This window comes from Anoplophora glabripennis, unplaced genomic scaffold (assembly GCF_000390285.2).
Source record: "Anoplophora glabripennis isolate ALB-LARVAE unplaced genomic scaffold, Agla_2.0 scaffold213, whole genome shotgun sequence".
NCBI classification, from domain to species: domain Eukaryota; kingdom Metazoa; phylum Arthropoda; class Insecta; order Coleoptera; family Cerambycidae; genus Anoplophora; species Anoplophora glabripennis.
In genome coordinates, this window is record NW_019416344.1 from 505964 (window position 1) to 528392 (window position 22429).

Below are 22429 nucleotides of genomic sequence, written 5' to 3' on the forward strand. Positions count from 1 at the left end.
AAAAAAATTATTAGTTCATTGATATTTATTTTTAGGTTGCTCGAAAACATTTTAGGTACACTACTATGAAAGTTAAAATAATGAGTGTCTTTTAGAAATGAAAAAAAAAGATTTGAAATTTTCAGAATCGAGATTTTTTCAACCTAGAAAATGATAAAATAACGAGAATAAAAAAAAATCAATTTTCGACGATTTTGGAAATTTTTAAAAATCTTGTGACCTCTAAAAAAATTTTTTTTGAACTGATTTTTTTAGGGGGCTCTTAAAACATGATAAACTAACATATTTTCACAAGACATGAAAAAAAATGTTAGTTTTTTTTTTGGGCCACCCTAATGCACATTCTTAGGCTTTATTTAATAAAAACCGTTTGAGCATGTTAGTTATTATGTTAAGGAGGAATATCGGAGTAGAAAAAAGTGTTTTTTTCAAATTTTTTTCGCTCGGATTGAATTTTCTAGTCTTAAAAATATTGTGTAAATTTCATATTAAAATTCCAATTCCAATAATTGTGGAAGTTATGTGGAATGCTACAAAAGATGCTGCCAGTACTGTGGAGGGCCTACTCTATAGTCCAGGAATCGCAGATTGTATAAGCAATTATGAATTTTTTACAAAAACCGATTTTTCCAAAAGAATTTTCCAATTTTGGAATATGAAGAATACCTTGTGTAATTATCTTGATATTCCAAGAACTGTAAAAGTTATGGGCGATTTATCGAGAACACGATTATCTCAATACTATTCAGTCGGTTTCCAAAATATTCAGAAAAGCTCAACCAATTGCTTCTAAAATTTGACACAATATTTTCGAACATGTTTTCTACTTCCAAATATACAATTTTTTCACTACTTAATTCTTTTTTATTAAGCTAGAAAGGTTGGAAATTAACGTTGAAAATGAATGCAAAGTTCAATAGGCCGCCATATATTATATTTAAGAAACTTTTTGAAATTTTTGTTTCAGGTCAACCAACTGCGTGTAATCTTGGGAACCGCAGACCGTGCGAGCGAGGGTTGGTTTTGTAAGCCTATGACAGCAGCGCTCCCAGTTGATATACATTTTTAAAGAAATTTGCTGCAATATGTACACTTTTAAATAAAATCTGGACCTGGATAAAATCAAATAGTTTTTGAGATAATAATTCCTATAATTCCCCTATTTTTGCGCTGTCTACTTGGATGTTCCTCCTTAATGGTTTGTACACCTATAAATCAGGACGCTCTGTATATCTCAAAATTACCAGTTTTCCCAATTTTGCTGATTTCCTAGGTTTGCAAACATCCTTCAACAGGACTGTTAATTTCAATGAATTTGTCAAAATATTTTAAAAGAGGCACTATTATCAATATATTCTCTCACCAAAGGTTAAAACATACATGTTATTCTGAGAAAAAGTCAAAAACGTATCAATACTGATGTTCTGTGTAACGATAAATTGTAATTAATTATGAGATCTTTGTATATTTGTTTACACAGTGAGCTGCATCAGCACTAGCAGGAACAAGCTAAATCGTAATCGTTTGTGCCATATGAACGCCACCGGATTGCTTCTCAATGGTCAATATGACCCCAACGCAGTTATTGTACATGAAATGTAAAATAAATATTATTGGCAGCTTTAGATGAAAGTTTAAACTCTCCAGTACTCGCAAAATATATTTACTTATATATTTAAATTGCTGAAAATTAAAAAATGTATGTCATTTTTATGGCCTTCTTCTATAGTTTTGATAAGGAACTAATGAGATTTATTTCTTAGACATAAAACAACATTACTTTTAAATAAATTTTCAAACACTTAAAACTAGCTAAAAATAAAACTAACTATATTTTTTCTCCTTACAGTTATAATATGTTTCACTTAAAACTAAAAGTTGACTGAATCGTTACACGTTCCGTAACGTTCGACAAATTATAAACAGTTAATAATGTTCTCTCTCACTACTATCTCACTTTAAACGTACGCAAACAAAACTAACGATCGATAATCTATAATTTAGATCACATTTAACTTTTCTTAACGGTACGACACACTTTCCGCCCTTGTAAGTATATCTACAGCTTTGCTAAAGGAACTAATTTATATTTTAATAAAGTTGTTAGAGCTACAAACTAATACCTCTACACATTAAATATTCCGCCTGTCCTAAAAGAGAATCCAAAAATATCCTATGAACACAGAGAATGAATTGATGATGTTGGGTAGTTGAGTTAATAACATGAACGGTATTAGTTTAAGTGATGGATATAAAAAAATAAGAAACTTAGTTAGAACTGTTAAGACTGAGGAAAAACCAATTACATACTATTTTGTGCCACTGTTTTATTGGTTTTGATAACTTTTACTAAAAACCCGGCTGATCATCATTTCTAACCATGTACTGCTAATATACGCATGCTGCTCATCTAATTTCGTTGAATATGTCGCACACCTAATAATAACTATAATTAATATTAAATATAAACACAGAAAACAGCATGTCCCAATTTAACGTCTCACGCTAAACGAAAATCTGACCGGGACATACATTAAACTATCAGAAAACTTCTGCTTACTTTTCTCAACGCAACTAACCGTCAATTTAAAAAATCAATCATACTTTAAACTCTTCCTTTACACTCTAATTAATGAATATGTACAAGTTTTAAAATTCCTTACAGTATTTAAGTTCTAATCGTAAAACTATAACAAAATTTGTCGGGAAATTTTACTGAACAAGAAGTATTACACCTACCGATCACTACCCTCGTTACTTTCTGTAGTAAGAGTCACGTCCAAAGCTGCCGCTGCCTGTTCGATGTTGTCCACGATGCCGCTGTCCTCGGCGAAGCATTTCTCGACACTCACGACGTCGGCGGTGAGAGGATCTGCTTCCTCGATTTTGTTTTCTAATATAGTAGGGTACTCCGACGTGGGCGAGGGGGGCAACGAATGAGAATCTGTTTTGTCCTCGGGAATGATTTCTGTAATGGTGGAGATTGTGGAGTGACTCTGGGACATGTGGGAGATGTCTGTGGCCGTGGATCTCTGATGGTACAGACTTCTGGTGATGTCTTTGGATGCGGCTGAAGACGGCAAAGGTTGAACTTTCACCCTGAAGAACTTCGTACCCTTTGGCACCCTGTATCTGTTTTCAGACTGCAAAAAAGTGATGCATAAGAAAATATTCAATCTTTACTGTCCAGAAGTAAATTGAAAATGACAGCACATGACAATAAATTCATATGACAGTACAGAGGATATTAAAAACAGGCAAATATTGCAAGAATGGTTTAAAGACAATGTTAAAAAGTGATCTTAGTTCTTTTTATATACAGGATGTAGCCATTTTTTGATGTTCTAATTACACTGATCGACATGAGGCGTGTGGATTCAGTACGAACAGTCATTTTGCGAAGATTTTGGCTTGCCGAAACCGAATCTGGCCTCAAAAATGCTCGATCATCTAATAGCTGTTTTACATTGACAATTTATTCAAGAATAAATTGACGAAGTTCTTCATGAATTAATTCACGAATTTATTGGTAAACAGTGTGGTTTTACCCTGCTACAGACTTTGTCAAGTTTTTTGACACATGAAATCAGCTGTACCAACAAATCAAAGATGCAAATAAATTTTAAAAAATGTCACCTTTCCACTCATAATTGTAGTAATACAACAGTGGTACCGTTTTGACATATATAAATATTAGTTTTTGTAAGTAACAAATCAGTATAAACAATGTAAAATTAGTACGACGCCACACAATTATTTACATATTCCAATAACATAACCTCATTACTGATCCTAGGCTGGAAATCTGTTGGGTTGGTACTTCCAAACTTCACGAAGAAATTGACGAAAATTAGAACATGCTCTAATTCGTCAAGAACTTGATGAATAAATTCATGAAGTTATTTGACAGCAGATTTGGTGCATTACACTTGTCCAATTTCTTGATGAATCAATTTCATGAATTCAACAATAAATTGTCAATGTAAAACAGCTATCAGGTTTTTGAGATATCCTAACCTAAAAGTGCAAAATACGCGATTTTTACACATATTTGAGGTTATATAATATCGTTAGGTAATTTTTTTTTATAAAACTAAGAATAGCATCTTAAAGTACAATCCTTCCCCTTCAAAGCGAATTTTGAATCGTCCAAATATTTTTTTTTTCGAGATATGATGATTTGAAGTTACCGTCTCACCCCATTGTTAATGAATCACCCTGTATATAGTGTAGCAGATTACAAGGATTGACGATTAAGGAAATTGGCAGTGTAAGGGTCGGAGGTTATAGCTTCGCAGGTTACAGGGTCAAAGGTTCAGGAAATCAGGGTGTCAGGGTCGGGGGTTATATCGTCGCAGGTTACTATAACTGTCTAGCCATTATCATGGACAATGCATAATTTGGTTAGACGGTAACTTCAAATCAACATATCTCAGTGAAAAAAAAAGATATTTGGACGATACAAAATTCGCTTGGGAAGGGGGAGGATTGTACTTTAAGATGCTATTCCTAATTTTGTAAATAAAAATTACCTAATGATATTATATAACCTCAAATATATGTTAAAATCGTGTTTTTAGCACTTTTAGGTTAGGATATCTCAGAAACCTTAGGTGATCGGGCATTTCTGAGGCCAGATTCGGTTTCAGCAATCCAAAATCCACACAAACAATGTCGACCAGCGTTATCAGAAATTTTCAAATTATATTTTTCCTTTTGTTTATTAGATTACTTGCATTAAATTGTATATAATTTAGTAATACTTACTTAAAAATAAAGCTCAAGATGGACGCAACTATTTATTATTTCTTTAATCATAAATTGGCAGGGAATTTGAAAATTGAGAAAATATTTTTCCGGCATTTCTGAAATTTTCTCAAGTGGAAAATTTTCGAGTGACAAATTTCAAAAAGTGAATTACTACTAAAAAAAATTGATTCCAATTTATAGAAAAAAAATTACTCGATTACCCTGTGATTTTGACTTACAAACAAACTTGCCTGCACATATTACCATTAAAAGAGAACCAGTTAGAATTAATTATATTCAAAATCAGTAATTTTTACTATGATTCTGCCCTATGATAGGCCCATGATAAAAACTGAAGAAGACCTAAAAGAACTCACAAACCTAACAAAAAGATGCAAAAGTTACTAGAAGTCACTAAATTTCTGTATTGCTTGTCTTTAAAAGCAAACATTTGACTCCCCGTTTCTATCAAAATAGGCCGATTCATTCACAAATTGAAATTATAATATAAATTTCTATATAACTATAATGTATTGGTCTTACTATATTGGCAAAATCAGCAAATTCATTCTAAATCTTGATTTCTCAAACGTTTTCTTCATTTCCATTTCAGATTTAGTTCGTACGCCCTTCTGATATGACGCCCTCGATATTTAATAATAATTAATAATAATTATTATTATTATTATTATTATTATTAATAATTTAATAATAATAATTCTAAATTTCTGTACTGTTAAAAACAAAGGCAGTTTATTCTTTAACAATTTTTATATTTACCGATTTTCTGATTACACTGTACCTGCAAGATGAAAATTCTCCATGCCAACAGCATTTTAAAGGCAAGCAAAAATTTTAATCAAGAATACCTGCTTCTCGTAAAACGAGAAATAAAAATATTTTCCCTCTTTTCCACTCCAACCGTGCACATACTGTATAAGACTTACCTTCCTCGCATGGCAGTATTCTTTGTCTATGACAACTCCAGTGCAATGAAATTTATTAGGTTTCCCATCGGAAACTTCGAGACCCAGAACTTCTAAATAATCAGAGTGTAAAAAGTACATGTGTTTGTTCTCCTGCAACACTTGGAAGCTCTCGTGACCGGGATCCCATAAAACCAGCACTAGATCTCCAGCTTTGCAAGACTCTATATTCACTTTTCCAGCTTTTGCCAAAGAAACGTCACTTCTGGACATAATCTCTTTCTGTTTTATGGGGCTAGTTGTCGCATCTTTTCCTACAAAAAGAAAGTAGAAATTATAATTAAAACAAAAAAATTACATTGTTCTCACCTTCCACTATAGCTACAGAGGCAGAAAGGTCAACGGCTTTTTCACTTTTAATTTTCTCTAATTCTATTTCCAGTTTTTCCTTTTCTGTTTGTAGAGTATTGATGCGGTCTAATAAATCTGAATCATTACTTTGGTTCTCGCTCTCAGTGAGCTGCTGAATAGTGTTTTTATATTTTATGCACTCCGAATTTAAATTCTGTTCACGTTCGGCTAACATTTCGATTTGCTTGTCTTTCTCCTCGGAAATTGCTTTAATTGCATCCTGAAGTATGCTCTCTTTTTCTTGCTCGAATCTGACTTCCATTTCTTTAGTTTTGTCCACCAGAAGTCGTTCCCATTTTTCATTTTCTCTTTGTAAGGCAGAAACAACGGCCTTCTCCTTGTCTATTTCAAAATTTTCCGTCATCTGAGCCAATAAAGTATTATGATGTGTGCTACTAAACTGACTAGTCCATTCTAGGGAAGAGTCAGTTGGTGATCTCTCCATCGTCATTAATTTAAAACGAGACCTAATGTTTTGTAATTCTGTGGCATGTTCTCGGTTCAATCTCTCAGTTGTCTCCCTTATATTTCGTTCTTTTTCAAGCTCTTTTTCGCTTAGTTGGTTGAGCAATTCCTCAACTTTTTTCTCATTTTCCTCTTTAATTTTATTTAAAGTTTCTTGCAGATCGCTTAAATTTTCACAACTTTTCAGCACCTCCGCTTCCAACTGACTCTTTTCCATCAACAAATTCTGAATTTTTTCGTTCTTCTCTTGTTCAACTTTCTTAAAATCGTTCACAGTTAGCTCATGATCTTTCTTTATACTGACAACTAACTCTTTTTCCTTAACGTCTCGTTCTACAATCAAGTTCTCCCACGAACTGCCTAAACTTTCGTAATGCTGACTGACGACAGTTTTATCCGACAGCACTTGTGTCCTTAAATCATTTAACTCGGACCTAAGCTGAACTGTAGCTTCTTTTGCTAGGTGGTGCATTTGAATCAAAAATGACTTCAACTTTTCGTGCTCGCTTCTTGAAATTTGAAGGTTATCCTAAAAAGTAGTTTTGTTTGTGGATTTCTATAGTAAATTTAATCGTCAGTGTGTATGTGTGTTTATGTATGTACATGCAAAATAACATTAATGGAATACTTCGCAAGGATTTTGGGCCACCAACTGATTTAAAAATTACCAATTACAAATGAAAACGAAAAATGTGCAATTTAAAAAATAAATAGAAATAGCTGTACTTTTCAGATACAGAAAAGGAAAAAAACAACCAATTAATTATTAATAACACAAAAATCAACAAAACAACACAGAAAATATTAAATCATTATGTAAAATAAGGAAAATCAACAATTTCTCAAGAGGGAACTGTTTTTAAAACTATTTTAATCTATTTTCAATTCCTTGAACACAGTAAATTTCAATTTTAAATTTTGTTACAATACTGATCGTGATTGGTATACAAAATCTACAAACAATAAAATTATTGCACCACAATCTGCAAAAATCAAATCTATCTTGTATATGAATTTCTGTTTGTCATTCGCTGCATAATTGTCAAAAATGTTTTACCAAAACGCAATGATACGGGCATTTGTTAGTCAAAAAAACTGTCATGACTACTTATTCAAGTATTGGTCATGATTAACAGTCCAGTCGGTATCTTTTTAAAAGTAGGTTGTATGGATGTTTCATATAGTATAACGCTAATTTTTGTAGGAAATAGTTCTAAAAATTATTTAAAATGATAATTGCGATATGCGAGCACTGAAAAAGTTGTGCATAATTGTTAGAGTAAGAACAAGTAAAAAAAAGGAGCATTTTTCTATCTTCTATCATGAATAACTCGAAGAATATTGGCTTTTTTGAAGACAAAACTTTTTTCCTTTTTCTATTTTCTCCAATGTCAATATTCTTCGAATTATACATGAAAGAAGGGGAAAAATGCGCTTTTTAATTTTTTCTTACTTTTTCCTGCGCTAACAATTATGCACAACTTTTTCGGCAGGCACATATCACAATTATCATTTTACATATTTAGAACTTTTTCCAACAAAAATTAGCGTTACTATATAAAACATCCATCCCGAAACAGATACCGACTGGACTATAATAATCAATAGATTCATGGATCATCTGACTGATAACTGTTGTATTAAGCTAAGGATCGACTTATTTACATAATAATAACACACGTTTATGTCAGTCATTATTAGCAAATAAATCAATCCTTGGTATAATTACAACTAACGACTAATCTATTAATTATTAGTCATGATTAATTTATGAATAAGTAATCATGACAACTTATTCAACTAACAAATGCCCATCATTGCCAAAACGTGATGTGAAAAAAGGGATTTTTTAAGAGATACTTTAAAATGTTCGCATGAGAATTAACAAGCCATTAAATATGAGTTCCGATTAAAAAAAAAAACTGATTCCGACGATTTTTTTTTAATTTAATTCCTCAGTAATGGTGAACATTTTTTTTTAATTTTAGAGTGCAGCATATACAGAATGAAAGAGAAAATATGTTTTTTCCCAACGATTTAAATCTCAGTTTTGCTGGACCTCGCTAATGTAATGGCCTAGCTTTTTTAATCAAACTATTATTCGTAGGTAAATACAGTTTTTAATTCAAGTAGACATTTGCTATTTTATCCGACACTTTCTATAATGGGCTTCAAATTCAGGAAAAATAACGCATTATCTCTTGCTTCCTGAATATTCTCTAACAATATGCACGGTTAACCACATCTTTGGACTAAAATAATGGGACTTTTATTTTGATTTTAAGTCGGAACACTTTTTGTGTAATTTTGGTTTAAATTATCAAAGCGCAAACAGAGGGAAGGGGGATTGCAGAACCCATGAACAATGTTCACTCTAAATTATTTTACTAAATGCGTGGTACAAAAGAATATGGGAGCAAAAATGTTCAAAAAATTTTTTTGACTAAATTTTACTTTTTTTTTAATGAAATTTGGATTTTTGCCATTTTTAGATGCAATTCCTTGATAAAACGAATTTTTAAAAATGGTGAACAAGCCCATTGTGTGCAGAATACAGAAACTTTGGTAACTTTGCCCAAGGAGCCTCTATTTTTTTTTGAGGACGCCTATGCTTTCCCAATTTTTTTTTTTAGATGAAGCGGCATTTTATTCTCTTTTTTTTACTATTGGAAAATTTTTATTTAGGGCCTCGTTTATGAGATATTGTAACTTGTTTGGATGCGCGACATCAATTTAGTCGACACTAGACTTTATTTTTTAGTGCTATATGAAAGATTTGAATCGCCTTATTTATTTCAATTTACTAAATAAAATGGAAATGATCATCATGTTCAGCGATATTTAATTTGAGCTAAATCTAACATATCAAAAAAAAAAGTTGCAATGTGGTTTCAGCCTAAAGAGCTCTTTACCTCGTACACTTTGTTTCTTTACCTGTTGTTTTGTTAGTATTGGTACCATATAAAAGAAATTTTTCATAATCTCAAAAATTAAAGTTCAACGTCGACTAAATTGATGTCGCATATCCAAAAAAGTTACAATATCTCGTAAATGAGGCTCCAAATAAAAATCTTACAAGTGTGAAAAAAATAGAATAAAATGCTGCTTTATCTAAAAAAAAGATATTCGGGAAGCATAGGCGTACTCAAAATAAAAAAATAGGGGGTACATGGGTGCTGCATCCCCCTCCCCTCCATTCGTGCTTTGATATTTTAAACCAAAATTACACAAAAACTGTGCCGACATAAGATCAAAATATGTGCTAAATTTTAAATAAATATCTCCACAATCACCGGAATTATTAATAAAAATTATTTTTTAAAGTTTAACTTTGACACTCTGTATTTTGAAAATGGAGATCCGAAATGAAAAGTGGTATAAGAAAAGTACCATTATTTTGGTCCAAAGAATATGTGGTTAACTGCTTGACCTACTAATTTGTAACACCCTGTGTAACTGAACACAGTTACTGAAGAAACCATCAAAATCAGATTATGTTCATGAAAAAAATCAACAAATGGGGATTCCATCCATAATAATACGTTAATATTGATGCCAAGTGTAAATGGTCATATTTATGGTAAAATAGGCTCCCTAGTAATTTATACGTCCTATTTTCTAAACAAAATATATCTAGAGTACAAAAGAAATCCTAGTTACCAGCAAAACTAATAAAACAAAAAAAAAAACTGTAACATGCCAAAAATCAACGAACCAATATACATGTGCGTAAAAAGAAAATCATACTGCAGACCAGAAGCCAACTAAAAGATAATCCTTAATCAACAAAATCAAAAAATAACAAAACTGTGCTGAGTTCTGTAATAATAAGTTTTTTCATAGATATACCTGTAACAAGGCGACAACGTTATTGGCCGTATCGAGCTGCTTAACAAATTCACCCTGACTATTTCCTGTTTCGATACTTAAGCTTGAGGGCAGACTTTCGTCAATGTAAAACTCGTCATTGATAAAGTCGCTGCTGGGTTGGTGACCCAAAATGGGCGAAATAGGGCTGACGGCTTGAAGATCTTTGGGACTTTGCGGAGTATGGGGAGAGATAGATTTGGATCGTATCGGTAAGTTATTAGTATTGTAACTCTGCATTTGCTGGTAGTGAGAGTTGAAACAACTCTCCGTGTTTGAAGTGAGATTTTTTAAGCTCGATAGCTCATCTATGGACTCTAAGGAAGGGTTTTTTATGTTAGTGAAGCTTTCGGTGTTGCTCGGAGTGCTACTGACGCTTAAAGTACGTTGTAGTGAGATAGGGGGGTCATCTGCGGAATGTAAGTGATGGGATTTTTGAAACATTCGGGGGGGTTTTTTAGGAGGTATTGGACTTCTCTCACCAACCTCTGTGGATGTTGAGGCATCTTGCGTGCCAGGACGGGAAGACGGGAGCTGCTTGTCAAAGTGTAATTCCATTGGGCTCTGACCGACTTTCTCAAATTCCTCGGTGTCCGTCTCAGACTCACAGCCTCTAAAATAGGTTTCAATCAGTTTACCGCTATCAATTCAGAAATTACATAGAGGAAGAATTTTAAATAAGTACATATATTTTACACAACAGTAGAGTTTAATGTTTAGAAGGAGTTAAGGAGTCTTTTATTACATAAAAATTGGAAACAGTGAAATATAAAATAAACTTGATTGGGACCACTTCCTTCATTGTATAAACATAATATAATTTGTTTTACACAATTTATTATGGCACATTCATCACACGAAAAACTACTCCAAATTTTGCGTCACCGTTCTTTTATTGAAAATCAAAAAATGATCGAATTTGTGTTAAATATTTTAAGCAAATGTTTTTTGTTAGAATATCTAATATTTAAAGGAGTCTAAACCTTTGAAGTCGATAAATGTCAATACATTTTATGTTTAGAATAAAAAGTTATGATTTTATTAGCTTAAAAAGCTGTTAGTTAGGTAGTTGATTTAGCCAGTTTTTTTAGATTGAAGTCTGCTTACTATATCATCGTAAGAAATAGACAATAATATAAAAAATATTAGTTTTTCTGTCCACCCATTGCAATGAAATGACTAAAAAAAGAGTTCAGAAACTTTCTATTATAGGAAAGCACAAGGTCATATATTGCTTGTTTGCTGAATTAAAATTTGAAGTTTCAGGCTTGAACATGAAACTTTTTGTCTGAATTCAAAATTTTTAATACCTACACATGGGCGTAGCTAGAAGGGGGAGACAGGGGTGTATACGGCCCACTCTAGAAAACCCAATGCCCACCCCCAAAAGAAAATATCAATTTTTTTTTAGAATGAAATCAAAACGTGTTCAAACTTTTATTTTCAAACGTGTTCAGCAAATCCATGTCAGTGGTTCCAAGATTTTTTTTAGAGGTGGGCCCACTGCAAGCAAAAGTTGTAGCTATGCCCATGTTCCTACATAAAACTCGAAATTTCGAATCTGAATAGTTTCAACTTCAAATTATGAGTATGAGCTTGAAATTTAGTAGCAAAAAATAACTTGTGATTTCAAAAGAGTGACCGCAAAAATCGCCCGGTTTTTCATAATTCGTAGAGAACTAAAGAAAATAGATAAAAATATGTTTTTGGTCTCAAATTACTTGTCGTAAAAAATTAAGATGAGCATAGCTTTTAGTTTTTTGAAAATTTTCAAAAATCACCCCTATTTAGAAGTTGAAAAGAGACCCAAAATGAAGAATTGAATATTACCAATAAATATAAAAACTATTAGCATGTGAATTTTTGTATCGAATGATTCTTGATACAAAGGAAGATTTATTCTTACGACTGAAATAAGCATGTTGAATTAGAAAATCCACCCTTAAGCGCGCTCAGTGGGTGGAATCATCCCCAAAAATAGAGAATATCAGAAATAATTGCAAAAATTCCAAAAAAAAAATGTATTAAGGTAATTCACATGCTAATAGTTTTTATATCAATTGGTAATATTCAAATTCTTCATTTTTGGCATTTTTTCGACGAGCGATCCTAGCTGTTACATTCAGTGTTGCGAGTGTAATTCAATGCCGGGGGGCATATAGCCCGCGGTGTAGTTGTTTCTTGCAACACTGGTTAGAATTAATTTCGCCCTCGTGCAACAAAGTACCTGGCAAATTTTAGCAGGTCGCTTCCACCGTAGGAGCCATTTGAATGGCATAGTGGAAGTCAGCGCAATAGACAGATGGAGCCATTGTGCTTCGCGTACTATGTACCTCTTGTCGGGAGTATACGACACTATAACAGCTGGATCGTTCGTTGGTTGTCCTACCTATGACACAGTGATGAGGACTTTTTACAACAAGTAATTTGCGACCAAAAACATTTTTATGTATTTTTTTATGAACTTAAAATTTCGTGTTTGGGCTCGATATTTCATATTCAAAATCGAAATTTCAAGTTAAAATCGAAATTTCTTGTTTGAACATGAGGTTTTTAATCCAAATTCGAAATTTTGAGTACCAACATTAATTTAAATTTGAAATTTCAAGTCTGAACTTGAAAATTCATGTTTGAAATTAAATTTTGAACTCAAAATTTATAGTTTAAATTTGAAATTACGAGTTTGAGCTCAAAATTAAAAAACTAAAAAGTAACTCGTAATTTCAAAATTTGTGTTCAAATATGAAATTTCATGTTTCAACTGCAAAATTTGAGTTTGAACTTGGAAACTTTTGAGCTAAATTTAGGAAATAAATATTAAAAAAACAAAGAAATATGTATAAAATCAAAGTAGTGGCTTACCTATCCAAATCTTTAAGATGGGGCAGCCCGTGGGCGGTAGTCAAACACGGTTCACTCCCAGTTGCTTTCAACAAATTATGATCTAAATTACTAGCTAGTCCTACTTCATTAACAGCCTGAACCAATTTCTCTTCCACAGCCACCGTTTCGTCCACCTTCTCCTCCTCCTTCTTCACAAGCGACTTTATTAGGAAGAAGTTAGTAATCGCGGAGGTGTCCGGTATGTTTAAATTATCCGCCAAGTCCGGTAACTCCTTCTTAAGTCTATCTACATCGTCCACAGTTATTTTCGGCAAACTAGAATCGAACATGGAAGGCGCCTGTGTGGCAAACGATGGAGGCAGGTCCTCCATGCCGGGAAACAAGGATGTTAAAAAGTGACCCTCGAACTGGGCCTGGAACTCTTTCCTTCTAGTCACCTCTTCATTGTGTATGGTTAAGAGATGACATGCCAATTCTGATGCCCACTAGTTTAAAGTGAACACGTTTAAAATTATTTCATTTTTACAGGGTTGCTACAGGAATGATTTTTTCAAGTTTCCTGACTTTCCAGACAAAAAATTCATTCTTCCTTCAATTATTTATAGCTAAGCTAAGGAGTAATGAAATGCAATGCAAAGTAATGATAAAACTTTAAGAAAGGCTTATATTATACAGAGTGGACCAAATTCGATGGGATTTCCTTTATTATGAAATTAAAATTTGAGTTAATTTTTGCATAAATTAAATTAAATTTGCTTAAAACCAGTTTCTATTTTTTAACACAACACAATGTATTAGAGTTGGATTTAACCAGTGGCATGAAAATAAAAGATTGGGGTCCTACTTTAAATAATTTTCTCGACACATAATTTGGCAAACTCGACAACAAATCTTTCCCAAAATTTACACAAAGACAGATTTAAAGAAATATTACCAAAGTAAATACTTGTTATTTTGAAAATCTCTTTCACTGCACTTATTTATATTGCAAATCTAACGTAAAACATAAGTATCCAATTCCACGAAAGTTCTTCATATCCCGGTATTACATGACTATTATAAATTTCCCGACATTTCCCAGTTTTCTATAGCTGTAACAACCCTGACCTGACTATTTAAAGCAAACCAACAAAATTGGTAATAAAATATAGCAGACCACGTTTACCTTGACCATTCATACTCACAAGTAAAAACGACTGCGAAAAGGTCCTTCTTCTGACCACCTCCGCAACTGCACATAAATAGGTGGCGGGAGCCAGATGAATTTGCTGCAAGACTTCCAAGTGCCTTCGAAGGCGCTTTAAATTTTCATGGTATATAACGAGCTTCTGGTCGATTTCTAGTATGTGATCTTCGATATACATAACCCACCTCAGACGATGGTATAAATTCACGCTTAACTCTTCCTTAGCTTTGGTGCAACGGCGTCTTATGTCGCACAGCTGCTGGTGGTTATGTGCTATGAGCTGCAATTGCTTTCTGTGCGAGGCACAGAGGTCGGGAAGAATTGACTGATCTTGCAGGTTATTCGCTCTGCTCTGATTCTATAACAAAATATTTCACGGCATTGGCATTGTGGTGTTTGTCATATTGAGTTTAAATGTTTTACAAATTAGTTGTACAGAATACAAAAAAGGGCAATATTGTGATATTTAGTTCCAAAATCTCTCCTTCAGTTAGGAAGCATGTTTTATCATTTATTTTGTGTTTTACATATAAAAAACGAAAAATTCACCTTTACAAAAGAAAAATATCATGTCTTTCATTTAATTTTATTAAGACATTTTTACTACCAAAAGAAATTCTGAACAAGTGGCACCGATAAAACAGAACTTTAAATTCTTATTCCTCTCTTATAGGTGTGTAAGTAGAAGCTTATCTGGATTTTGTGTCTGTTAACAACTTACCCCAGACTGAGCAAGTCATGTGACAAATACTGATTTCAAATGGCAAATCTTACCAGTCATGATAATGTCAATTTTCGCATTTGAACGTAGTTGACTGTTAGGTTGCATTTGGTTGGTAAACTGCTTGAAAAAGGGTTGTTTCCAATCAAAATTTCATCATGCCACTTTGAAAAGTATTAATCGAAAAGCATTGTAATGTAAATCTGTTAGGATACAAAAATATTCTTCTCATTTCGCTTTACGGTACTTAATTAAATATAAAAGTAGAAAGAGACTCTGCACTATTTCCTTTTTAACTTTGTCCTATTACTTTTTGAATCATAAAAATCATAAAACAGTAAATGGACCGAGGAGTGAAAGAGTGAAACGCTGAAAAATACTAGGAAAAAAACATGTCCTAGGTCTCTAAAATTGGATGGGTCCAAGAGGGGCCAACATTGAGGCGGTCCAAAATCTCATGGAGGGAAATCGCCGCATAACTCTCTGGGAAATTGTTGAGGAGCTGAACATTAATTACGGGAGTGTCCGCCAGATCGTGACTGATGACTTGAAAATGCGTGTAAAGTGTCTGCTAGATGGGTTCCCCGTCGGTTATCGGAGGAACACAAGCAACATCGATTGGCGATTTCGCAGCGACACTTTAATCGATTACAGCAAGAGGGTGAAGCTTTTTTGAATCGCATAATCACCTGTGACGAAACTTGGGTGCACCACTACACACCCGAGTCGAAGCAGGCGAGTGTGGAGTGGAGAAAAAGCAGCGAGAGGGGACCAGTGAAAGCAAAAACGCACTTGTCAGCCGGAAAGGTAATGGCAACAGTATTTTTTGACCGGCAAGGTGCTTTTCACATTGACTTTCTCCATGATCGACGCACGATTAATGCACAATATTATTGTGAATTACTGGATGCCGCCAAATTGTCATTTCGAAGGAAAAGGAAGAAGCAATCGGTAAGAAGCGTCATTCTTTTGCATGACAACGCCAGGCCACATGCGGCCAATGCCACAAGACAAAAAGTGGATGCATTAGGCTGGGAAACGCTGGAACATGCGCCCGACTTGTCCCCTTGCGATTTCCATCTTTTTGGACCCCCCCAAAGAAGCGCTTGGAGGCCAACGTTTCGACGACAACGACGAGGTGGAAGCATTTATGCTCCAATGGCTACAACAACGTCCGAAAAGTTTCTACGATGATGGAATAAAAAAACTCTCGATCCAATGGGAAAAATGTATTTCTAGGGCGGGGGACTATGTAGAAAAATAATATATGTATCTAGGCTTAATTAAATAAAGTTAGAATTTTTTACACAACGAATCCCATTCCATCGATGAATTTAAAAACTCTCCCCAGCTTTAAAGAGATAGTGTCAAGAAGTCTGACTAATTTAAAAATTCTTTGATATTCAATTTTTAATTATTTTACAATGAAAGAAAAAAATTACAGTTCCATTATTCTACATGCACTGAATATTCACTTCAGGTCACAAATTTGCTATAATTGGCAAAGTCATCAGGGTTGTTGGAAAAGTTTCTATAAAAATACGTAAACTGTTGAGGTCCAGATGTAAATTCCAACAATCCCCATCAACGATGGAGCCAATCACAATGCTGTGATACCATTGTCGCCAGTACTTTCTAAAGATACTGTAACTTTAACCCAATATTTAAAATCTATAGATTTCTGTAACTATTGAATAGTAAAGACCATGTTTATATATCGTTGTTGTGCTTACAAAACCGTGCATATTTTCAACAAAACACTTTAAAGTGCAAAATTCAATAAACGACATCAAACCACATAATCTGGTTAAAGACAGCCTTAGATTGCAAGCAAGTTACTAAATACAATGATGCCGAAATTAATAGAATTTTGGAATATTTAGAACTTTAAAAAAATCATAGTAACGATCTAAAACCTTGTCAAATAGGCAATACTTAGGAAAAATTTATATTTCTAAATTTTGAGATTTTGTATGAGAGCTCATTAAGAAAATTTTATACGAGTTTGAAAGAAAGATTTAAAGAAACCTAAGAAAGCAAGATAATGCTCCACACTAAACACATTTTATTGCAGCAATTTAGTTCTCGAATATCATAAAGAAGTAATCAGTTTTACTGAATAACTCATTAAGAAAAATAATAAACCTACAATAGTTTATTCAAATTTCAAATATGACTAAAAAGTCTCTTGGAAAAATATTTAAAAAACTGTCTAGATTACTATAAGTGTGTTTCTAGATCATTATAAGTGTGTTAATAACTTTTAAGTACCTAATCATTATAAGAAACAATAACTCAACTTTTTCTGAAGTATAGAAACAGAAATACTGTTAAGCAATAATGTTACTTAAATCATTAAAAAAAATGCAACAAAAAAAAATCATTATCGATCACCAACAGTTATAAATTGTTGATAATGTTAGTGTTCTAATTCTTAATTAAATAATAAATAATTCAGGTCATACAAATAAAATTAATCTATGAAGGATATTCGTCTCACTTTCAAATAGGTACTGATTCAATCTGAAATTGAATTACCGAACATTATAATCATAAAACTACTACATGGTAGCAATTGTAAAATTTTATGACCACAACATTCTTACTGGTTTATGTACCACTAAATTTTACAGTCAATGTTATACTTAGGTCATCTGTGCAATTTTCCAATTTTTATAGACGTAATATATTTGGAAATATGATTATAAATATTGTTAATACTCTTTTTTACTCATTTATTTTACTGCACCTTATTATACGTATTTTACCTTCAAAAATGATTGTGCTAAATCAGCTTGTTGTTGTACATATTTTTTGGCTTCTCTCATCAGAGTTTCCAGGCCAAAGAGTCTCTCCCCAAGGCCTTTTACTTCCTTCATCTGTGGATTATCAGCGCTCTTCAACATTTCCGCTATCTCTTCTTTCAATGATTTGAACACTTGAGCATCAAACTGGAAATAGAAAAGAATTGAAATTCATAACTTCCATTATCTTATTCGCTACCTACCTGCTCTAAGCCTCTCGAACAATGCTCGTAAAGCTGATCCATAGTGCTTTTACTGTCCGCCGAAGATATCCATTCCAGCAAGGTGATCTCTTTCGCGCTCTCTGTACCTTGCGAGGTATTTGTATTGTCCTCTAAAGTTTTAGAGGTTTCACTTTCGGGGTTTTGTTTCTCTAATTCAAGAAGTGCTGACAGAATAGGAATTTTTTGTAAAACTACTAAATCATCATTAAAACTGAAAATAATACGTAATAATAAATTAGTCAACACTGTGCCAAGGATTTCACTCACTGTTTTAGAAATGCGAGATAAGAGTCCCTCTCTTCCATGTAATCATTGAAGCTTTTCTCAAAAATTTCGGATCTTTTCTTAAATTCAGAAGTAATATCCTCTAGATTCGCTACAACAGCGGACCAGCCCTGTTGCTGCAAATGTTGGTCGAGAACAAGATTCTCACAAACCTTTGTTTGTTCTCTAGCAAGCTCCTGAAATTGTTGAGCTAACTGTGCTCGCTTTGTCACGGTACTTAGAGTTGCTGGCAGATCGCAACATTCTTTCAATTTATCTTTTAAGTCTAAAAACAATATTTTCGTTTCAAATTGAAATTATAAAAAATCATTAAATATATTTTTAAAATGTTTTCATTGAAAAAAAAAACATTACATCTCTGATGGTTACTATAAGTTTTATTTTACAGATAAAAAAAACTACTTTAATTTTTTCTTTTTATTTCAACTTTTTTTTATTAAAGGAGTCATTATTAGAATCGTTCGGATCTACCAAACATGTTTATTTGAACAAACAGTTTGATAGTTCAAAGTTTCATTCGAATAAAAAATATAATCTGATCGTAGTTATGGGTTACACAATTTTCGAGAGGAGTTATCTAATTTAACTATTATATACGGATCAATTTTATTAATTAATATAATTAGGGCAAAACCAAGAAAAAAAAATTATAATGGCAACATTTACCTAATGAGGTCAATAGTGCACCAAATAATCAACCAAAATTAGAATCATAAAATCAGACTGTGCCTATTGCCATTACCTATATAAATTTGACAGATAAACAGAATATTATATTTTTTAACATGAAATTTTTAATTCAAATATACATCACATTTATCATGTAGAAGAATTACTTTAACATTTCTAAAGCTATCTTATATTAAAGCTTCAACATTTTGCAATACTTATTTTTCTTTCTAAACCTTGTATGAATCTCAATAGTTCGAAAGGGAAAATAAAGTTCTTTGATATATCTTTTAAAAGAAAAAGGAACAAATATTACGTACCTCCGTCAGATCCATAATCTATGCTAGGAAGTGGTGGTGTGGAGGACTCTATAACAGATTTACTAAACAGAAAAATGGGGTTTGTGTCTGTACCTGCCGAGTATGAGCAGACCCTCTTATTTGGATCTAAACATTCACCACCACTTATAAGTAACACTTGTTTATCGGATGGTATTTTGCAAGCTTCTTCCACATATGACTTTAGGTTTTCGACACTAAAAAGTTTTATGCTTTAAGGAACATTAACAGTGAAAAGAAAATAAAAATACATTTGCTTAAAATCTTTCACTGTTAAAGAAAAGGCCCTTTTAATAGATCTGGTTTGGAAAACAAACAAATTTTGATAATTTCAAAAATATTCAATGCTAAACACGAAACAACAAAACAGTTTGGAAACCAGTCATGTAAATTTGTATTCTTCATTAACTTTTATTATAACAGATATTTACAATAAAAAATTTATCCCTTAAGCTCCATTAACTTCAGCTAACTAAAAAGGCAACAGTGGCACAAAATATGACAACATTCATAGAGAACAATATTATTTAAGTATAGGAAACATAAATAATTTTATAGACAATAATAAACAGATCAATGAAGAAACAGTGAAGTACCTTTAAGACAAAATTGAAACTCTAGAAAAAGAATTAAGCACTTTAAGAAACAAACCAACTGAAATAGGTATAAAAACAAATGTCTAAACTAAAATTATTTCAATTAATTTATTATTCGATTCTTATTGCGATGTTGTCGAATAAGTTCAACAATAAATAAGTCATTATTAATTTTCCAGTCCATGGTCCTTTCTTTATTAAATATCACCCTAAGAAATTTCCCAAAATTAAGGATTATTAAAATCCTTCAAATCTAAACCTTATTTATATATTATAAGTAGTATAATTTTTCTTACATTTAAGGATTTAAGATTATATAATTTTGATATTACCCATGCAATTTTAATAATTTTGCCTGCTCATAATCTACTTCAGGTAGTGCTATATTATTATAACCTTATATCGATAATTAAAAAAAAAGACTTTAAAATCAATAAGAGGCATTTCATGAAAGGGGAGGATAAACAATCAACTGAGAAAATTTAAAGATATCCATAAGTAATGAAATCTAATAGAAACAGAAGCAAAAAATTGTTAAATCTGTGGGTAAAGGAATTTAATTAAAAAAATGAGTAACATGTAACATCAACAAAAGCTTCAATATTGGAAAGCAAGGTAAATTATTTTTAGATACGATATTATTAGAAATTAACCAAATATTTTACAAATATCTACACAAATTTATTGTCATGTACCCTACATTCAAATTCAATATAAATAAGCACAAACTAGAAAACAAGTATGATGAAAATCATATCTTAAGTTAGTAAAAATTAAAAATAAAGACTCATAAGAAAAGTATGGCACATGTGCAACTTATTTCATCAGTCTTAGTTTAACCTTGAAAAATTTTAAGTTGGAAGTTGGAGAAATGTTTATAAATCCACTACCAAAATAAAAACAAACAATATAATTTGAATTGTGAGATTATAAAAAATAAGATAAAAGGTTTTAAATATTCATAGTACTAACCTTTCTAGAGCAAGACTCATATCGAAAGTCATCATTGTACCAGTATCTACGTGAAAAACGAACAGCATTTTACCCACTTTTATAAAAAAAAACCTTAAACAAACAATATTCTTCTCTGCATACCTGTAGAAAATTCAAATTATTAGTAAATGTACCAGTCGAATTTGTACTTACATAAACATGTACCTATTAAGCTATATATATCACATCATATACCTGATTGCATAAAATTAAAAAATATTAGATCAATAAATAATATTTATATTTTAAAGATGGAGTAAACTACTTGCAACATTATGATTATTCCAGGTAAACAAAAATAATGTCAGAGATATAAATAAAATAACTTAAACGTCATTTTTCTTTTAGGTATGTTTACATTTTACAGTAGTAAACAAAGAAATGTTTTTAAATACACAAGTAAAATATCCACAAACCTTCTTTTTATCACCAAAAACAATAAAAGTGTAGCCTTAATAAGAAATAAATGCTAAATACTATATGACACACCGTTCACAACGAATTTCCCAAGTTTTTCTCGACCATCGTGACGACAGTTAACTGACATTTTTACAGCTGATACTGATAAACACTGTATATTCTCATTTTCATTATTTTCACATACAAAAGCACTAAAGTCTTCTATTAGCTGAATGTGCTAAAATTAGACATAGTGGCCAAAACGCAATTTGACCATCAGCTGACTAGGAAGTGTTTTGCAAACTAAATACGATATGCAATTCATTAAAAACCAAGGACATTTCCTTATACTTGTCTGCGAACCTAGGGACTTTACTATTACTACACCCATATGTTGTTGCCTATACTGAATTATTGAGGGGATTGCCAACTTTTAAATACTAAATAAAGGAATGTAAATATGTAAAATGATTGTGGTGACATCTATTATTAAGTAATTAAATTATTGTTAATAGACCAAAAAATTCAAAACATGTTTAAAGCTTCCTTAATCTTACTTCAAAACATTATAATTTATCTTAATTTATAAAGAAAAAAATCATTTTAAATTTACAATTTTCAATTCGTCAGACTATGACCTAGAGTTTTTTCATGTAAATAAATAATTTTAAATTACAGACTTTCATCAAATATGCAAATTAATAGATTATTTTTGCTTTTACCCTTGATTATTCATTTACTGTTTGCGTTTTTTAACGACAAAATCGCTGACGCAGTTAACAATAGTACAATACATTGCTTCTTAAACAGACAATAAAAAGAATTATTTGTTGTCTCTGTTTGTAAACGTACTGTATATATTATCTAATGGTACGGTGCATGCTGGTACGGTGAGACAACGATAGACACAGATAACAATTTTCTGTACACCTCATCTCTTATCTTAATTCAA

General features: G+C 32.1%; 1 protein-coding gene across 5 annotated transcripts; it reads right to left on the reverse strand.

Moving 5' to 3' along the window:
• Positions 1-292: 292 nt before the first annotated feature.
• Positions 293-21816, reverse strand: LOC108907879 (RB1-inducible coiled-coil protein 1). Of its 5 annotated transcripts, none has more exons than XM_018711710.2 (13): positions 21568-21816; positions 21058-21180; positions 19472-19686; positions 18465-18747; positions 18177-18408; positions 17938-18120; positions 14447-14806; positions 13281-13747; positions 10905-11031; positions 6045-7080; positions 5697-5989; positions 2740-3143; positions 293-2436 (listed from the first exon to the last, which is right to left on the reverse strand). In XM_018711710.2, exons 2-13 carry the CDS (start codon positions 21123-21125, stop codon positions 2328-2330), a joined length of 3777 nt encoding a protein of 1258 aa, XP_018567226.1. In that variant the 5' UTR covers positions 21126-21180; positions 21568-21816; the 3' UTR covers positions 293-2327. The 5 variants fall into 5 exon arrangements, with proteins under 5 accessions (XP_018567226.1, XP_018567225.1, XP_018567227.1 ...); XM_018711709.2 differs by having other exon boundaries at positions 21495-21816; XM_018711711.1 differs by lacking the exon at positions 21568-21816 and adding an exon at positions 21274-21359.
• Between the last annotated feature and the right edge of the window lie 613 nt (positions 21817-22429).

Bases quoted from the DNA above. Each gene is read 5' to 3' on its own strand.
- LOC108907879 (XM_018711710.2), bottom strand. From the start codon at position 21,125: ATGCTGTTCGTTTTTCACGTAGATACTGGTACAATGATGACTTTCGAT. The intron at 14,807-17,937 runs GTAAAATACGTA...ATTTTGTTATAG, and splicing joins TAGCACAATCATTTTTGAAG to AATCAGAGCAGAGCGAATAA. The intron at 7,081-10,904 runs GTTGGTGAGAGA...ACTACTTTTTAG, and splicing joins ATGCCTCAACATCCACAGAG to GATAACCTTCAAATTTCAAG.